This window comes from Antechinus flavipes, chromosome 2 (genome assembly GCF_016432865.1).
Source record: "Antechinus flavipes isolate AdamAnt ecotype Samford, QLD, Australia chromosome 2, AdamAnt_v2, whole genome shotgun sequence".
NCBI lineage: Eukaryota > Metazoa > Chordata > Mammalia > Dasyuromorphia > Dasyuridae > Antechinus > Antechinus flavipes.
This window is the reverse complement of record NC_067399.1, coordinates 56,397,944-56,417,682: the sequence shown is the minus strand read 5'-3', so window position 1 is coordinate 56,417,682 and position 19,739 is coordinate 56,397,944. Positions and strand designations below refer to the sequence as shown.

Here is a 19,739-nt window from a genome sequence, read left to right as displayed (position 1 = left end):
GGATCAAATAAAAAGGTGTGCAGAATGCTTTCTTGTAAATGAATTTTCTATTATTAATAACCTGGATTTGAAGCAGACACACAGGTCCCACCATCAGTGACTTGAAGGGTCCTGGAAGGGATGGGTCAGAGCAGTGCTTAGTAAAAAGCTTCTAATTTTCCCTTCTTCCCTTGGTGGGTCTTTATTTAGACATGAGACTGACTCCAGTCTCAGCTTATTTTTTAAAAAGGGCTGGTCTCTGCCTGGTTTTATTTTTACCCCCTAACTAACAATACTTATTTCAGTCAATACAAATAAACTGCAGGTTTCCAACCTTAGGGAGTAACAGGGCTCTCCTCTTTTACTCTCTACCCAAACACACAATCTTAGATTTAGAAGATTTCAGATCATTTAAGTCTATTCTTCCCTAACCAGTAGCAGAATTTTCCCTTTGACCTGTCAGGCTAGTAACCTTCAAGTGCTACCTACCAGTTCATAAGAAAGTGCTCTACAAAACTGAATACTACATATGTGCACTACCCCTCTCCACCCCCAAATTTAGGCTCCACAGCTGCTTAAAATAATCTTTTAAAATACTTTTTCTATCTGTTCCCTTATTCCTCTTCATTCACTTATCTATTAAAAAAAAACAACAACAACTTACTGTGATTTTCTTGCAGAAGTCTTGGGAGTGTGGCTTTTAAAGCTTTCCCTTGACCCCAACCTCTTCTCTCTCCTTTCTACATGTGCTCTGCCCTAGGGAACATCAGCTAGCTGTCCCCTGAAAGGATTCTATTTTTTTTCCCCCTTCCCCAGTTGATGTTTCTTACTGATTGACAAACCTACTTGTAACTCCTGATGAGTGGAAATTAGGAGAAGTAGAATTTTGCTCAAAGAAAGAAATTCTTAAAAATAAGGGAGTAGGAGGAGAAAGAAATAAGGAGTTCCCAGACAAGAGACACAGCCTGCCTGACCATTTGTTTGAATCTTGGAAGAAGGGACTCATATTTTGGTAAGGGTTTGGAATGGTATTGTGAGTACTATATGCTAGATTTTGGGGGTAAGAAAAGATGGGTGGAATTCAGATTGCCTCCCAGTAACCAAGTGACTATGGGCAAGAAACTTGGACTTAGATTATTTTCTTTTGTGGGGAAAGGGGAAGGTGGGAATCAAAGTTAAGTGATTTACAAAGGATCACCCAGCTACTCAGTGTCTATGAGTCTGGATTTGAATCCATGTCCTCCTGATTCCAGGATCAGTGCTCTATCCACTGCACCACCTAGCTGCCACAGACTTAATATTTTTTCCTAAGGTTTTCCCCAATTCTAGAATCATGTGTTTAAATCCTGGGCAGAAGGAAGGCCAGAGATTAATAATGTCAGTTAACCTCATTTGAGCTTTGACTCTCCCTTTTAAGACCATTTAAGTACTTACATGAACAGTTTCTTTCATATCTTTTATATCAATTTGCATTGAATTTATAGAAGTGTTATGTTTTCAATTCTCAGCCTTCTCTCAATTAACCAGAATGCTTGTGGAATGAGATGTTCTGCTTAATTTAATTTTCAGAATCAGCTAGATAATCAGCAAGCATTTATTAAGCACTTGCCATGTGCCAGGGCAGTTAGATGATGGAGTAGATAGAGGCACTGGGCCTCGCATCAGGAAGCTCATCAGCCATACTAACTATGTGATACTGACTGGGTAACCCCGCTTGCCTCAGTTTCCTCATCTGTCAAATGAGCTAGAGAAGGAAATGGCAAACCAATAGACACATCTTTGCCAGGGAAACCCCAAATGAAGTCAGGAAGAGTCAGACATTACAATTGAACAATAAAATGTACCAATCATCGAGAATACAAAGGAAAAAAAGCCCTTTTCTCAAAAACCTTCTGCCCCAATATAAGAAAAAAGGAGTAATAGGTTGTTCATTATGAACAACATGAACTCCAGATGTTACCTCCCATTCCCTGTAAATTTAATATTTTTAATTGTCTAGTTTGGTTAGGTTGTGGTTGTTTAAGCAGAGAATACTTTCTGTTTTGACACTTGTAGATCTTTCCAACATGGACAGTCTCCATCTTGATAAAAGAGGAGAGAAAACAATTGAATATTTCTTTGAGTCAGTATCTTGCCAGCAGAGCCCCCATTGAGAATGATATCAGCTACCAAAAGGAAGTAGAAAGGCCACAGGATTTTTGGTAGGAAGATGTGTCCACCTCTCCCTTCCCTCCCCCCAACCTTCCCCCTTTTCATTTATCAATGAGGAAATGGCAGCCCAGACAGGTAAGTTAGTGAAAGAGCCAAGACTTAAGACACTAGGCCCTCCAACTTTAAATTCAGAATTTGTTTGCCACTGTTGGCTCCCAGGTGGCGTTGGCAGCTGGGCCAAATGGTGGGACATAGGTCTAAATCAGGAGGGAAGCTTAAGAGGCTGTCTATCTGGTTTAGCTTGTTCCCTATACAAATGAAGAAACTTCAACCTACAGAGGTTAAATAATTTGCTTAAAATTACTATGATAGTAACTGTCACAATGATAGGATTTGAATCCAAGTCCAACTTTTTTTCCAAAGTTCAAGACATTTTCTACTTTGCTGCACTATCTCAAGTCCAGATACAACCTGAATTAAAAAAAAAAAAAAAAAAAAACACACAAAAAACCAAAACTAAGCCCTCGATTTGAGCTTTTTTTTTTTAAGTACAGATCTTTTTCTTAAAAGAATACAACAATAAAAAAAAAAAAAAAACCCTGAATAAGTGGGTTAATGTGTTTCTGCAACTTCCTTGATATGAAACCATGCCCCTTCTCTTTAGTCCAAAGCTCTCCAGTTAATCGGTAGGTTTTGTTGACTGACAGTTTGGAATTTGTTGTGTCCCAACCTGCAGCAGCTATTTAGTATTTAGATAGTGGAGGAGTCCTTAAGGGGTGTGTGTGTGTGTGTGTGTGTGTGTGTGTGTGTGTGTTTCTGAGGTCAAGATGAAGCCTTCTGGCCTGTTAATCTGAGGTTGTATCTGATATCTTACTTTGCCTCAACAATTAGAATGGTAATCATTGACCTACTGGTCATTATTTCAACAGGGTAATTGTATAAACCTAAGTCAGTTCCAGCTTGGGATTGTGGGTGAGAAAAAAAATACTACTATATCTTGAATGAAAGTATATATACATGTATATACACACATTATATTTATATATATATGTATTAAATGGGTATATATGTTTGTGTGTATATACCTATATATGTATATATGTGCATATATGTATGTGTATATAGATATATGTATAGTAGGTGAAAAAAGCGATACTAGATCTAGTGAGGAAAAATACTACTATATCCATCATCTTCCGAATGAAAGTGTGTAAACATGTATATATTATATTTGTATATGTATATATATATATATAGACACACATATTTATATAAAGATATATGTGTAGTAGGTGAGAAAAAGCTGATAGTGTATCTAGTGAGAAAAATGCTATGAAGGTGTATATACATATACACACATTATATGTGTATATGTATGTATGTGTGTATGTATAGATATGTATGTGTAGGGAGAAAAAATGCTATGTCCATCATCTTGAATGAAAGTGTGGATGCATACACACACACACACACACACACACACACACACACACACACACAGCACATATATTGTGGGTGAGAAAAACCCGATACTGTATCTGGCTTCTTAAATCAAAGTGCTCAGCGCGCGCACACACACACACATACACACACACACACACACACACACACACACACACACACACTCTCCCTCCCTCCTTCCCTCTCATCGGCCAACCTCTGCAATCTTGCAGTGTGCTTAATGAGAGAGCATAGGCCCTACCCTAATCTTTCCAGGAGATGGGGGACCTTTTCACACTTCTCTTCCCCTTCCCTTCCCCTCACACTCACAAACTGTTGTGAGCAGGTGAGCGCAGAACATGCCAAAAGGCAAATGTATTTATGAATTTATTATGAAGTGTCTGTTATGGAACCTGGAGATGGGGGGAGGGGGTTAGCATCATCTGCTGCTATGTGTTGTGTGGGGTGACCCCAGACTTGTTACTGTGCTGAAGCATCGTCCCTTTGGGGAAGTGGGGGATTGTGGGGGAAGGAGGCACCATGCAGAAAGCTGGGGGACGCCCTGTATTTGTTCACAAACATTTCTTTCTGTGGTAATGAAAAATTACCAAGAGGGGTGATTAGGAAATTCAGGCCGAGAATGCGGGCCTGTGACTAAATGTGAGGGCCTGCTGTGCTGAACCTCACAGGGTGTAATTACCCTAGGGGGGGTTGTCAAGGGGGAAGGGGCGGATTGGTGCTTGAACTGGGACCCAGCAGAAAATTCATCTAAGCTATTAGCTTGTAATTACAGAGCATAGAGGTAGCAGGCCTGAGGTCTGGTGTCGGAGAAGAGCTGGGGATGAAAGGAAGGAGTAATTATGGAATCTGCAGGAGGCAGGCAGACTGCTGATTAGTCATGCTCCCTGAACCATTTATGGAGGGGAGGGAGAGAGGGAGAGAGATACCATATTTAATATAGTAGAAGAGGCTTTTTATTTTTTCCTTTAAAACAAAAATCTGCTTTGAGATTGTGTGTGTGTGTGTGTGTGAACTGAGTGTGAATTTATGTTTGCTTTGGTAGGTCCTAAAGTATTGATGGGCACCCAGCTTGATAATACAGCAGGGAAAGAATACAGGGTAGCTCTGGGGATGGAGACGCAAGTTTTTGGTCTCTGCTCTTGCTGATAACTCTGCGTGACCTTGGAGTCATCGCTTTTCCTCCTGATCCTCCTGTAAAAACGAGGAGGGACCAAAAGACAAATGAGCTCTAAGGTGTCTTAAGTACTAAAAGTCTGTGTCCTTTGCCAATCCGCCGGCCTTCTTCAGTGCTGGGATTCTGTGCCATCCTGAAGTGATTGGCATTGGGGAGACGGACCCTAACTCATCGGGTGGGGTTTACTCTTACCGATACACGTGTCTCGTTGGGAAGGAAATGAGAAGTTAGGGGGAGGGAAGAAAAATCCGGAGTATTGGTCGAAGGAGTTGGCAGTGGATAGCAGGACGCCCCTTTGGCCCGGGCTTTCCCCAGCTTTTGTAACAGATTTTTCCTTGCTTGTCCATTGACAAGATTTCATGATCTCCATCCTGTAATAAAAGCATGGGACCAGCAGATTGGGGAAAGGGGGGCGGTGTTGCGTCCTTGCCCCCCTGTGAGAACTCGGGGAATTATTCGGAGACCGCAGCTCTCCTCGCCCGGGCCAGCGCAGGCATCCTTTGGCTGAATTGCAGGCGGAGCAATCTGGCTACAAAGGGAGGCTTAGGGGAGTTGGCTCCCCTGGGGGCTCAGCCGGCAGCTTGCTTGGACTTCTGCCAGCTAGCCTTCGCTTGGGTCTCGAGCAATGGCTAAGGATGGCTTTGGTTATTATGTATCCCGGATGGTTATTTTGAAACCGCTCTGGTCAATGTTACTCGAGCAGGCTTGTAAACTTGGGTTTGGGGCGGGGTGGACGGGGGAGGCGATAAGCATAGATACATGGCCTGGGAAAGGAGATGGGGAGGAGGGGGAGGGGGAGAAGAGGAAGGGAAACAAGGGCTTTCTTTCCATCCAAACCCTGGGGCTTATTTTCTCCCCGGCGCCTCCATTTTGGAGGCTCTACAGCCCCCAGGCTTGAAGTGATTGTACAGTAAGAAGGGCGATCCCCCCCTAGCTCTTCACCCCTGCTGCTGCCCACCCAACCCCTCCCCCCAATATCCCTGCCCCCCAAACCCTCATCCATCACAGCCTTCCTGCTGAGGATTTTATTCCCAGCTGTTAAGTATAATGAATTTACATGAGCTGATAATGTAGACAAGAATTCAGTCAATGGCTGAGAGCGCAGAAGTTAATAAATGCCTGTATAATGAGGGCAGGGGGAGTGAGATCCCAGTACTCATTCAAGGCCTCCGGAGGGCACCGGGGCCAAAGTTTAATAAATGCTGACTGACGCCCAGGCCGGGTCCTCCCTCCTTCCCTCCTTCCATCCCTCCCAGCTGGGGTTGGGAGCTCCCAGGGCCTCACAGCGACACCTGCTGGTGTCTGCCCGAGGCATCAGCTGGAGAACACCTGCTGTTTTCTTTGTCTGGGTGCTTGGGAATCATGGGCTTGAGCCTTGCTCGGGACCTCCCGGATCACCTAAACAACCCCCTCCATTTACAGAGGAAGAAGCTGAGGCTCTCAAAAGCTGTGAGTCAGCGCCTTACAAATACCAAAGTATAATTTGAACCCACGACCTCTGATTGAAATTCAAAAGGCCATTATTGCTTCTTAATTTTTAGAAGTAATCATTCTAAATTAAATTAAGAATTAATTTAAATTTAATTTTTTTAATCAACAAAATTCTTTTCTTTCTCCATTTTGGCTCCCACTGAAAGCAACAAACATTTATTAAACGCTTACTATATGCCAGGCCAAAAAACCAAAAGAAAGAAAGAAAACAATCCTTCTCACTCCAAACATATTAGACAGTATTGTTAACCCTGATTTTTCTCATGAGGAAACTGAGATTCAGAGGTCATGGTTTATCCTAATTCACTGGGCAGAAGCCAAGATTCAAACTCAGGTTTTCTTTTGCCTTTTTAAATCATTCTTTTTCCTGGTGCCAGTAAGGGAGGACAGCTTTTAGAAAAGCAGACTTCTCTAAATTGTTATTCTATGGGGAGAGACACCAATCTGTCTTAACTGGGGCTAATGATAGCTTATGTTTATTTAGTGATTAACAAAATGCCTTAGACCTAGCTTCCTGTCCATTCTAGGGTTCTATACATATATTATGATTATCTTAAAGATGAAGAAAACAGTGGCTCGCTGAGGTTACTGGGATTTGCCTGAGGTCACACAGCTGGTAAGTGCCTGAGGCAGAATTTAAGCCCCAAGTCTCTCTGGCCAGGTCTTTCACCATGCTGCTTGTAGTAAACCAATAATCTCTTCCTATAGGCTTCTTCTGGAAGCCTGTTTTTCTCTGTAAATGACCAAGGATAAAAAAAAAAAAAAGAAAAAGAGAACTTGAATTTAACCTTCCCATGCCAAGATCTAAACTATTGTGGAGGGACATTACTAGGACACAGCTGAGTAGTGGGGCTTTTCCCTTTTAGGTCTCCAAATCAGGAATAAATGGCAATAGGATGTGGCTTTCCCTGTCCCCCTCCCCCCATCACCTCCTCCACATCACCTCCACCCTGCCTATCCCATCCCCTCCTGGTGCATACATGCTGAGGAGAAATGCTAATTTTAGACTCCTGTTAATGAAGCTGCTCATTTGAAATTCTATTTTAAGTGACCTGACATCAGCAGGGCAGCTTTTCAAGGGCTTATAGCTCCAGAGCCTACAGTTCTGACATTAATATGGGGGTATTAGCCCTTTTGGGGGGAGGTGAGGGACGACTGGAAAGATGTTCAAGGTGGGCTGGGTTGGCGGTAGCACAGCATCCGATCCTGGCCCTAACCTTGTTATGACTCACTCCCTTAAAGCCCAAGAATTCAGTTTCAAGACTTTGTCCAGTGGCCCTGGAAAGCATGGGATGCTCAGTTGGAGCAACAGCCCCAGCTGATCCCTGCCGGTTCAGTGATACTGAGGGCCTAGCAGATAGAAGGTCAACGGCAAACCACTATATTCCCCTCTTACTTAAGACCAGAGCTAGCCTGGCAGCTGATAATCACAAATTCCAGAGAGAGAGAAAAAAAAGGAGAGAGAGAATGAGAACACTAGGGTTAAAAAGTGCTAGATAGTCTTGGTTGGTGATATGGTTCTCCTAAAGGAAGGAAGCCCTGAATGCAAACATTAGCATGCCCTTGTCCCCAATGCCACTGGCTAATTATATTCCTGGGATATTATCAGAGAGGAAAAAGTAGCAAAAATCTTAACCTGGAAAGTTCCCATTCTTGAATCCAACCTGTATCCTAATTTTTTCCCTTAAATCTTTTAACACCAGAGCTGGAAATGTGACTTAAGGCTCTCTAGTGACTTAAGCTGACATGCTGGATTTGAGGTTGAGAGCCTTCAGTTCCTGAGTGGGTCACTTTCCAATTCTGGACCTTCATTTCCTCATTTGTAAAATAGTTTCTTAAATCTCACCATGGATAACAAAGCTTATATCAGAGATAAAATTCAAACTAATGCCTCTGGATCAAGTAGACTTTGTACCATCCTGGTGTCTCTCTGGCTTTGCCTTCATCCACAGATTCTCCCAAGAGGTTTGAATGATGAAGAGAAAGCTTATCGTAATGCAGAGTCAGTGGGACAGAGATCTAATGATCTAAGGGAAGAAGCAAATGGGCCTGTGATCTCATATTCTGAAGTTCCAAGATGGAAACTCAGGGGCTCGAGCTTTAGAATTACGAACTGCAGCCCTGTGGGACTCGGAGAAGTGACTAACCAGAAAGACCCCTCATCTGAAGGGAATTGAGGGACTTTCTACTTGCAGTAGTATGGGGCATCTGACCGTGACCCCTAAGCTTGGCTCTTGGGAAGCTCCGTGAGGGTCTGTGCTTCTGGGTGAAGGCCAGTGTATCTGTTCGTGGGCAGATGCTTTTCTGTTAGCCTACTCCTAGGGTTGGGGGTAGAAGGATGGAGTGGGTGGATGGCATTGATGAATGGTGGCCAGCTGGTGACAGTTGGGTGGACATGTAAATGGCTTTTCTCCCTTTTTTCCCTTTGACCCCATCCTTTGGGCACTGTTAATGTTTCAGGTCAGGACTTGTAGGCTGGGCTAAGAATATCTCGGTTGAGTTCATACAATCCAAGCCCATACTGAAGTTGTCTAAAGAATGAATGAACGTAAATGTGAAACTCTCAGTGGGACTTGTAGCTATGGATGTCAGGTGTACATTCCCCCACTCTCTCTGGGACGGGAGAGAGGAGCGTCTATTCCCTCTAGACTGTGTTTTGTGGGTGCCTGTGGACTTGAGATCTGTTTCAGATCTGTAAGGGACCCTATGGAATCATTGCAACTAACCTCCTTCATTGTGCAGAAGGCACACAGTGAATGGCCCTGGACTGGAGCCTGGGTCTCACTTGTCAAGTTGGTATTCTTTTCACTTATTTCTTAAAGTTCAATTTTGGAGGCTCATCTCCATGGAGCCCCCAGATCTTGATGATGATCCTGACCGCTCTCTTAGAAGCAAGGCCCTAAAGATAGAGGTAGGGGTAACATGGTAGAAAGAGTACATCTGAGAATCTGGAAAACCTGATTTCAAATCTACCGCAGACTTTGGACTGACTTGACCTTTCTCTGCCTTAGTTTCCTCACGTGTAAAATGGAGATGATAATAATAGGACCTATTTCCCATGGTTGTTGTGGGGATAAAATGAGATAGTTGTTTAATTTTCAAATGCTTTGCAAGCTTTAAAGTGCTATAAGTGCTAGTTATCACCATTTCTATTATTTTTGCTATCGAGATCATTCAGGCCCCATTTACAGATTGAGGAATTGGAGACTTAGAATGATTTGCCCAAGGTCTGCCCAGCAGAGTATGGGGGAGAGGTGGTGTTTTATCTACACACTCCCCTTCCTCGGAAGCTGCCTTTCCTGGTTTTGTTTCTTGGCTTCCACACCTTGCTTGACTCTGGGAGCTTGGGGCAGCCAGGTGGTGCAGTGGATAGAGCACCAGCCCTGAAGTCAGGAGGACCTGAGTTCAAGTGTGGCCTTGGACACTTAGCACTTCCTGGCTATCACTTAACCCCAATTGTCTCAGCAAAAAACCAAAACCAAAAACAAACTCGCCTTCATATAGACCTTCCTGCCTTTAAGCCTTGCACATGCTAGGTCCTCAGGAAGCGGCGGACAGGTCTTTCCCCTAAACAAAGTTGATCAAGAAAGAGGAAGCGATGCCTTTGGAAGGGACTGACCCAAAGCCAGGTTTAACGTTTCCTATGGATCACTGGCCTTGGAGCTGAGAGGGGCTGCTTCCCAGGTCCGAGGTCCCAGGCTCCATCGTACCCTAGCAGTGACCTGGGTCCCCACATCTGCAGCCACTCTGCTTTTTCTTTGCAGTGACAAGATTCTCAGTCTTTGGCCTCTGTTTAGCTGCCTGTGACAACCACAGCAGTAACATATCTCAGATCTTTGGATGTTTACATATGTCTGCTGTGCGCCAGGCACTTCGAGTGCTTTACAAAGAACCCTGGAAGGTGGGTACTGTTAGAATCCCCCTTTTTACAGATGGGGAAATTGAGGTAAACTAGTTAAGGGGCTTGGCCAAGATCACTCATCCAGTAAGTGGCTGAGGTCAGGATTTGAACTTGAGTCTTCTAAACACCAAAGGAAGACACTCCTCCGCCCCCTTATGTTTCTAGTACTATGTGTAGGGGCAAGTGATGAAAGGGCATGGAACAGAGGAAAAAAATTAGCCCAGCATTCAAGGTAAGCCCCCACTCAAGTCCAAGTCTGCCTGGTGTGCCTTTGGCCAGCTCCCTTTTCTAAAGTGTGACTATTTCCTCACCTGTCAAATGAGATTGGTTTAGATTGCTGATCTCCAAGGTGCCTTCTATCTGCTGAGCAGAAATCTGGGGGAGAAACTGAGGAGGGCTTGGTGTGGGGTTGTAATTCCAAGGTCCAAGAGACCTTGGGAGTTATTCTTTCAGCTGAGCAAATCTTGCCTATGAGCTAAGAAATTTTGGTTTGGAGATGGGGTGAGAGAGGAGGTAGAGCTCCTTAAGAAACAGCAGAATCAGGAGCTCAGTTCCCGTTCCTGTGGGACTTTATTTCCCTGGTTCTGTAGGAAGGAGACTGGTCATGGATCCCAGATCTCAGGTTAGAGTCTCTGATGCTAATATTTGCTGCTGGTTGAACAAGCTTTTTGGTTGAAGGGGTAAATTCGCATCTCTTTCTGTAACTCCCTCCGCCCCCGTCGGCTGGTGGCAGCCCCGCTGCCCCGCAGCCCTTCTCTCCAGCCCGCCCCTCTCCCACTAGAGAGAGCTGAGGACACAGAGGGGTCAAATGCTCGGATCAATGCTGCCTCAGACACATTCAATAGGGCCTGCTGCTCGGCCCGCTGACAAACCGCCACTGTTATCTCCCCGCAGCCCTGGATGGTATAGATCGGCCGGGGTCATGTGACGCCTCGGCAGCTGTTCGGCCAGCTTGCTTTCAGTGGGCAGCCCCTGCCTCTGTGGCTGGCGGGGGCTTTGTTAGGTGAGCCGCCGCTTCCAGTGCTCGCTGTGAATAATAGTGTTTCCCCATCTCGCCCTCTCTCCTCAACTCATTGAACTCGGTGGTAATTTTCCAGCCCTTCTCGATTAAATAAAAAAAATAGTCCTTCTTCCTCTCATCACCCCAAGATTCCTGCTTCCCCCAACCAATCCTGTGGTCATGTTAAAGAGCCATACAGCTCCAGCCTCTGTGGGCCCAGATTCAGAAGCCTTTTCCATCCTCTATCTTTTTTTTTTTTTTTTTAAGGGAATATGGAGAAAACTTGGCCAGAGAATTCCTAACAGTAAACAGGGGAGTGTGTGTGTGTAAGAGAGAGGACACACAGGGGTGTGAGTCCTGTTTTGGGGAGATGTCCTTTTAGGAGACAGAACCCCTGATTTGGAGGAGGAGTTGGGGGGACAGCTCCCACCAGCCAGTCAATTAAGCACTTACTACATGTATTGGAATAGAAAGAAAATTTGGTTCTTGCCTCCAAAGAGCTCACTGCTAACTGAAAGGGGGGGTGGAGAACCACATTCAGATCCATCCAGACTGCATGGAAGGGCATCTGGGGGGCAGGGAACACCGAGGGGTGGAAAGGACTTTATATACAGGGTGAGCCCTGAGTTTGAATCCTGCCTTCCTTTCTGGCTTTCGGTGTGGGCAGTGAGTGGCCTTCTGGACTGTGTCTGGAAGATGGAGGCAGGGTCTGGCTTGCAGTGTCAGATCCTCCATGGAAGTTGTGTCCCCTGGATGAAAACTGGTCATTTTTTTCCTTCCCTCTCCCACAGAGAGGAGGAGGATTGGCAAGGGCGAGGGAGTAGGTTCCCTCAAACATACTGGGTCTGGTTCGGTTTCTCGTTCTCCCTGTCTTGTTGGAGGCTGCCGGGCGGGCGCCTGTGTCTGAGCCTGCTCATCTGCAGGGATGCAAGAGGGGAGGGGGCAGGGGCATGTTCCAATTAGGCTTGTTTTGAATAGACTTGTGTGTCAGGGGAATCCCCCGAGAAAGAGGTTCTCCGTGCAGATGGAGAGTGGTTTTCACCTGACCTGGGGCGTGCTTGGCTGTCTCTGAAGCATACCTGCTCAGGGATGGGCTGCTGGTAACCCGAGGGGGGCCCTGCCTGGGTCCCTTCACCTCCATCTTAGCAGAATGCTCATTTTTCCTCTTAGTCATTGTTGTATTTTTTGAGTCTGCCGGACTCTGTGACTTCTTTCCCCTGGTTAAACCATTGTCATTCCTGCAGCTTCTGGCTCTGTTTGGGGGAAGCTAATTTATTTGTGATGCAGGCAGCTTGGCCAGAGAGTGCCAACTGCCCCGGCCATTGGGCTTCTGTCTGAAAGTGTGGTCTCCGTTAGGCCTTTGATTTACTCCTTTTTAATGTACCCACCTTGAGGGAGCGGGGGACGGTGGATGGTGTCGGGGCTGCCCTTTCCGCCTCTGAAATTGGGCAGGTGGCCGAAAATGTTAATGGAAAACTTATTTATGGCCTGGTCCTCTTCCTTGTGCTGAGACAGAGCTGGGTTGAACGGGAGCCAAGGTTTTATTGATTGTACAAGAAGAACACAGCTTTTTCATTGACACTTAAAAGGGAAATTGAAAGCTCTGAACTCCTTATGGGGAAGAGAAAATAGGGGAACTTGTGCCCCTTGTGGGGGGAATAAACCTGATGTCATCTCTGAGTGGCTCCACCAGGCTGCTTCTGCTGCAGGTGGGGACCGACCAGGACATCAGCTGGTGTCGAGTTCTCGGGGCCTGACCATGGCTCCGGAGTGGGAAATGAGGTTTCTGTGGGGCCCAATTTTTATTTTTAATGGCTTTATTTTTAGTGGGCATGCCTAGTAAGGGCCCCATTAGAGGACCACAAACAGCTTTCGAAGGTCTAGGTTAACTTCCTTTTTTCTTTTTTTTTTCCTTCCTTACCCTTCACCAAAACCTGTTGAACTCACCTTTTGCACAGTCATTTTGGTGGTAGGATCTCAAAGTGGGCAGTGTGGGGTCCTCACTACTGTAATTGTGTCCTTCCTGGTCAGCCAGCAACCTGAAAGCTCCCTGCTCCAAATATGAAACAAAGGGCATCAGGGATGGGGTTTTCCAGGTCTTTGAGAAACTTTAAAGATCCATGCTTTGGGTGAAAGTCCCTAAAAGGCTTCAGCAGGTATCTACTCCCAGGATAAGCTGGGATTGTGTTGTAGGGATGTTCCCTTTTAAAAGATTATCCACTCCAGTCCTCCATGGAGAGTCCCTTGAAAGGGACTCCTGGCTAGTTCATTTATCCATGTGTGTTGCTCTCTCTGGGGGTGGGGGTAAAGAGAAGATTACACATCCCCCTCTCCCAACTTTTCTGAAGATGCCCTTATCTCCCCAGCTCCCCTCTGACTTGCAGGGCTCTGGGTGTCAGCCCAGTGACCGTTCCCCTCCTCTCCTTCCGCCCCTGGTGATTGGTTGTTCTTTTCATTGTTTCAGGCATGAGCCATGAGCCAAAGTCCCCTTCAATAGGAATGCTTTCAACAGCGACTCGGACCACTGCTACCGTCAGCCCCTTGACCCCTTCTCCTCTCAATGGCTCCCTTGTACCCAATGGCAGCCCAGCAGCCACCAGCAACCTGTCAGTTCAAGCAGCGCCCTCTTCCAGCTTCGCCGCCGCTCTGCGCAAACTCGCAAAACAGGCAGAGGAACCGAGAGGTAAGAGAGGAGGAGGCGGTGTCATCCAGGCACCGAGTCCAATGGACGGAACAGGGAGGTTGGGGATTTCAGCTTCAAACTCCTCCCCTCCCTTCCCTGGAGAGTGGGTGAGCCTCAGCTCCCCAAAATAGCATGTGCTGTGGGCCAGCAGGGAGTAGCAGTTAACCTAAAAGCCAGGAAAATTCATCAAGGGAAACGTGTGTGTGTGTGTGTGTGTGTGTGTGTGTGTGTGTGTGTGTGTACAGTGTAGTATAGCAGAGGAAGCATTGGATTATAGTCAGAGGATCTGGGTTCGGATCTTAGCTCTGCTAATTTGTACCATTTTGTAACTGAGTTTTTCTGATCCTTACTTCTGTGGTAAGATGAGAAAATCAGTCTAGATATAGACTGTATCTGTGTGCTTGTGTGTGTGACTACAGATCCTTCTCATAATCATTTTTTTAAGCTTATAAAATGAAATAAAATAAAATATCACATTAGGCAAATACATCCCAGTTTCTCACCTTCCCAGCCAAGGACAAAATTACAGATGAAATTGGTAAAGGAAACCAATTATCATGAAACAGATTTATCAGTTTTTTTAAAAAAAAAAAAAAACTTAAGTTCCTGGCTAGCCACCAAGTAAAAGAACCTTTGCTCCAGATAAATACAAGCCAAGGTCAACTCTGTATTGTGCCCTCCTGAGAAGGACCAGCCTCTGTTCTCACCTCGATCTCCCTGCTAAGCTTCCAGAATCAAAGAGTGACAGGGAAGCTGGGCCAGCCCCTTCCTTGTGTCAGTAAGGACATGAAGGCCTAGAAAAGGGAAGTCCCTGATCCCAGGTTACACAGCAAGAGCTCAGGATAGAACTCGGGGCATTTCCTGGATCTTTTCCCCTGAAGCTGTTCTGTAGAACTCTGGCCGTGTGCCATTCTCCTTGTCTCCTTTTCTTCTGAGGGTCTCTCTACCTTTGACCCATTCTCCCCGATTCATATTCTCAAACCCTCCCTCCGTGTGAGGGAATGGCTTCAGGGTGGGGTGCACAAAGGGCAGGAAGTCCCCTTCCTTCCTCTAGGATGGATGCACCAAGTCTTGGACAAGACTGGCTCTGGCTCATTTGGCTTCAGTGTTGATTGAAGGGCTTACCAACCTCTGCCTTCTGTAATGAGGGGAAGAGCAGTGACTTCTGCATTCATTTCTTTAGCCCCGGCACGAAGCCTTCCAGCTTATAAATGATCACCGAGTATTTACCCAGTGAAGGTAGAAGGACATTGCTATATTAGTGGAGAGAGCACAAAAATTTGTTGTCAGCAGGACCCGGTTTGAATTCCCAACTCTTGAGATAGTCTCTGTGAACTTGAATAAGACAAATGACCTTGAAGCTTTGCTTTCTCTCATCAGAATTCTCTGTAAAGTGAGGAGGGGAAAGGTTGACTGGACAAGATCCTTGTCCCTTCAAGCTATAAATCCGATCATAAGTATCCCAGACTGCTTAAGTTTTTTCCACTCGAAACCCCTTTTACCCAAGAAATTTTTATATGACCCCAAGTATATAGGTATATAAAATAGGGGTACAAATCAAACACTTAATGATGGCAAATCATCATTTTGTGACCCCCACTTTGTAATGAGATGCCATAGGCGGTTTCCACAGTTTAGGAAACTGGGAAATGGACCATCCTCTCTTTCTATTTCTTGAACGTTACAAATGAAAAAACCGAAATCAAAAGTTGGATTCTGGTTATCGTCCCCCTAGTCTAGTGGTCACTTGTATTTCCCATACCAAGGTGGCCCGATGGACTTTGGACTCAGAAACACTGGGGAGTTGAAATTTAGCTTCACACACGTACTAACTCTGTTACCGGGCAGATCACTTAACTTCCTGTTTCCCCATCTGTAAAATTAGAGTCATTAGAGCATTTACTGTCTAGGGTGGTGCAGCTAGACGTGGGATATGTTTGTGGGGAGTCTGTATGAGTGCTAGCTATTATTAAATATTGAAAAATGACTCATGAGAGATGTTGAATGAGGTGATTTTATCACATTAGGCAAATCCATCCCGGTTTCTCACCTTCCCGGCCAAGGACAGAATCAATGGAGTAAGCTGTATCAGGTCTACTCCCAACATGCACCTGTCCAATGGCTTCTATTTGCTTAGGATTCTCCTGTGTGGCCCCAAGGAATCCTCCGGCCTGTTTGGCATTCAGGCCTAGGCTTGTTGCCTCTGATCTATTTTATTTCTGCTTTTCCCCAGCTCTGTCACCGTAATAGCCGCAGACTCTGATTCTTGACCCTTCCCCCGGGAGGGCCTGCACCATGGCTTATGCAGCCCTCCTCCACGGTCTGGCAGAGTGCTCAGTAAATGTATGAAAGGATGACGATGGGAAGTGCCAGAGGTGGCTTTGGGGGGCAGAGGAAGGCAGTGGGGCCTCCTGTCCCATTTATGCAGGACTTTTTCTTTGAGGGAGAGTCTCGAGTCGAGCCAGAATTGCTCCATATAGGGTCCATTTTCATCTCAGCCCCTGGGGATATACACAGAAGAGGAATATATTTCTACACAAGTGAGCATTTGCCATCTCTTCATTTGTCATCTTAGCCTGCAGTACCCTGATCTTCCCAGAAGCCTGGGGGGATAGGATAGAAAGGCTGGTACTAGTGACCCCTTGGCCTTAGCTAGCAAACCCTCACCATCTCACAGGGGCAGCGCGTGCCCTCCGTGTATTTGTGCGCACACGGGCGCATATGCCCAAGCTGCCACTGGGCATTCTGGGCTCCGGCTTGCCAGTCAGACTAGGAGCAGATGGCTCACCTGAAGTCCATGTGTCCCCCTGTCACCTTCTGCCTGCCAGCCTGCCTGAGGCAGTTTCCCCAGACCAGGGATCACCTGGGGGTTTTAGCCAACTCCAGCATAAGGAAGCACCCTGAGGGAGGGGAAGAAAGAATCTTCATGAGGACCCCCAGCAGAGAATGGGAGCCAGACCCAGAGTCCTCAGGGCTTCTGCAGAAGATGGATTGCTTCGGAGGAAGAGCCAGGAAGAAGGAAGGCTGGGGTGGTCGTGATGGAGCTTTATTTTCAGCATCTTTAGATACTTTTTCATACTTCCCTGCAGGTCTCAAAAGACTAGAGAGGCAGGGGAAAATGTAAGTTTCTGGTGCCAGGATTACCAGCCTCAGCAGAAAGCTGGCTCTCTAGGGTAAAAATAGCCCTTGTGATATACAACAGCTAAGCATAGGCAGAAGTCCCACGCAGGTAGCCCCAGGCCTAAATGCTGTGGTTCTGTAGCGCATTCTCAGTCTGGTGGGCCCAGGGTCCTTGCCAAGGCTCTTGTAAGCTCTTCCACCAGTGGGAAGAGAACCTTTCCTATGGTACAGACCATATGAAAGGAAGCTGGTGAAAGAAATTTGAGGAAGCCTTTTTTCATTCCTGGTTCCCTCAAAAGATTGCAGCCTTGCAAACAGGATCTTAAGTTTGTCTTTTGTTGTGTTTTTTTTCTCAGCTCTTTCTGGCATCTCCCCAGGTCTGGATAGCTAGGCATCCAGCAGCCAGGGCTATGTGCCAGGGGGTGTGTGGCCTGGTCCATCAGGGAACAAAGTGTACTTTCCCCAGAGTTGTGATGGCAGAAGCCCTTGAGGATTTGCCCGCTGGGACCCGGCTGTTCCCCTGGGGTAGGTCAGACGTGTGCTGTCCTTGAGATATTTCCCCAGTGGAAAAGTAGCACCCATTCAGACCCTGCTTTCTCTCTGTTCTTTGGGTGGGTAACTGATTGAAAATTAAGGCCACCAAAAAGTGCTATGGTGACTCGGTATAGTCTGTCATGCTTAGAACAGCTGATGTCTGCTGGGATGGAAAGGAGAACATGGCAGTCTTTCCTGGCTTCTGGAGCATCCCATTCCTATGGATCAATAAGTATTTATTAAGCGCTTATTGTGTGCTGAGGATATAAAAAACAAAAATAAGGTCCTTGCTCTTAGAGGAGGTGAATGATGTGCAAACACAGACATATGGAGGAAAGGTACTAAGATCCTCTTAGCAGAAAGTGGGAGTTGAGCTCAGGTTAAAGCCATAGTTCTCAAAAGCTAGAGAATCCTGGAGGTTTTTTGAAACCTTTTCAGAGGGGCTACATGTTCAAAATTGGTTTTTAATTTCTAATAGGATAAATAACTATAAATATAACCCAGATAAATAAAATTTCTTTGGACAGAACCTCAATAATGCTTAATAGTAAAAACATACTGAGAAGAAAAGCTGGCGAACCAGCGGTCTCAAAGGAAGCCAGGGAAGCTTAAGGAGAGAGAGAATTCCAGGCAGAAGGTCAGTGAGCCAAAGGTACAGGAAATATTAAGTGTCTCATCTGAGTTGCAAATAATCCAGTCTCATTAGATTGTTGCTTGTGTAGAGGGAAGTACAATGTAGAAAGAGGCCCAGTGGTGAAGAGCTTTAAATGCCAACCAGAATCAACCAATTTTGTATTTGATCCTAGAAGTAATAGAAAGCCACTGGCGGTTAATATTTATGAATCGATGCTCTGGCGGGCGTCAGTTTATCTCAATACCTTTTGAGACTTGGGACTTTAGAAGCAAAAGTAGGGAGTCAGAAGCTCTTGGTCCAGTTTTATTGAAGAACCTTTTGGGCAGAGGAAGTTAGGAAAGAATCCATTATCTGCCTTGTGTGACCATGAAGTGAGACAGTTGGACTATGAAGGGTGTGTGTGAGTGAGTGAGTGAATGAATGAGAAAGGGAGAGACAGAGACAGAGAGGGAGAGATTATAAGGGAGCCCCTCCATATGGTGCAAAGGAAAAATAGTCAGAATGGAGGGCTGGGAGGCAGCTCTCAAACCTGAGCAGAGAGTAAATAAATAGCAGGACTGAATTTCGAGGCAACATGGGCCTAACCCTACTTCCAGCCTCTCCGAGAGGTGCAGTTCTAACTAATCAACGATTCCCTCCTGCCAAAGGATCCCATGCCCTACAGGAAGGCTTTTTATTTATTTATTTTTTATCGCCACACCTTTTGTCAGTTGTAGAAAAGCTCCCCGATGTGGGTATTTTTCTTTCTTTTTGCTGTTAGCTTATCTCCATAGCACACCTTTTAACCTTCCTTAGCTTCCCTCCTCCCCTTCCTCCCCTTCAAGTTGCTTCTTATTTTTAGCCATAGGACTGAATTCTTTCCATCGTTTCATGGGCTAATGTCTTTCCTCAGCATCGTGTCTCGAGGGTGCAGTTTAAAAATTCAATTCAGACAAAGTAATCCAAATGCCATATCATTTGCTGTACCCCGAGAGAAAGGATGAAGAGGAAAGAGGAATCTGTCCCCCTCAATAGGTTTCCGTGCTGATATGCTTCATTGAAATTTTATTTTTCCTAAAGGCTCCTAAATGTGTTCTCAGAGCAGCCAAACTGCCCCTGCTAAATTACAGCGTCAGCGACTGCTGGGTGCCTGGATGCAGAAACGCACATCTGAATGTTTGTCTCACTAATGGGCTGTAGAACTGGATGGAGCCCAGCGAAAGGACAAGGCTCCATCATCAGCAGGATTTGGGGGAGGGAACGGTTGGACCCTAGGCCCTGGGAAGGAGAAGGAGAAAAGGGGCAGGAGTGTGGACTTGTGTGCAAATTCATGGGGTGCTTTAGGTTTTAGGACTGAAGGGACTTAGATCTTCTGGACCAACCCCTTTGTTTCACTGAGAGAGAAAGGAAGTGCCCCAAATTACACAGGTTAGTCGCTAGGAGACTCAGGATTTGAACACTCCAAATCCATGATTCTTCCCACTTACCTAGAAAGTACCTCATGGTTGGTTCTATAGAAAAGGCATTAAGCCTTGAGATGAGCATTGCAATGCAGTGCTCAGCAATTCCAAGACTTTGTTCATCTGGTGGGTTCCTCACCAGTGGGTTACAGCCCTTGCCTGAGCTTTGAGA

General features: G+C 45.8%; 1 protein-coding gene across 8 annotated transcripts in view; it reads left to right on the top strand.

The window, feature by feature from the left end:
- The window catches only part of GSE1 (Gse1 coiled-coil protein), a 776,456-nt gene that overhangs the window by 693,816 nt on the left and 62,901 nt on the right, over nucleotides 1-19,739 (top strand). For all 8 annotated transcript variants that reach the window (XM_051974846.1, XM_051974848.1, XM_051974849.1 and 5 more), the window contains one exon: nucleotides 13,622-13,840. In XM_051974846.1, coding sequence (XP_051830806.1) covers nucleotides 13,622-13,840 — 219 coding nt within the window. The remainder of the gene's footprint in view (nucleotides 1-13,621; nucleotides 13,841-19,739) is intronic.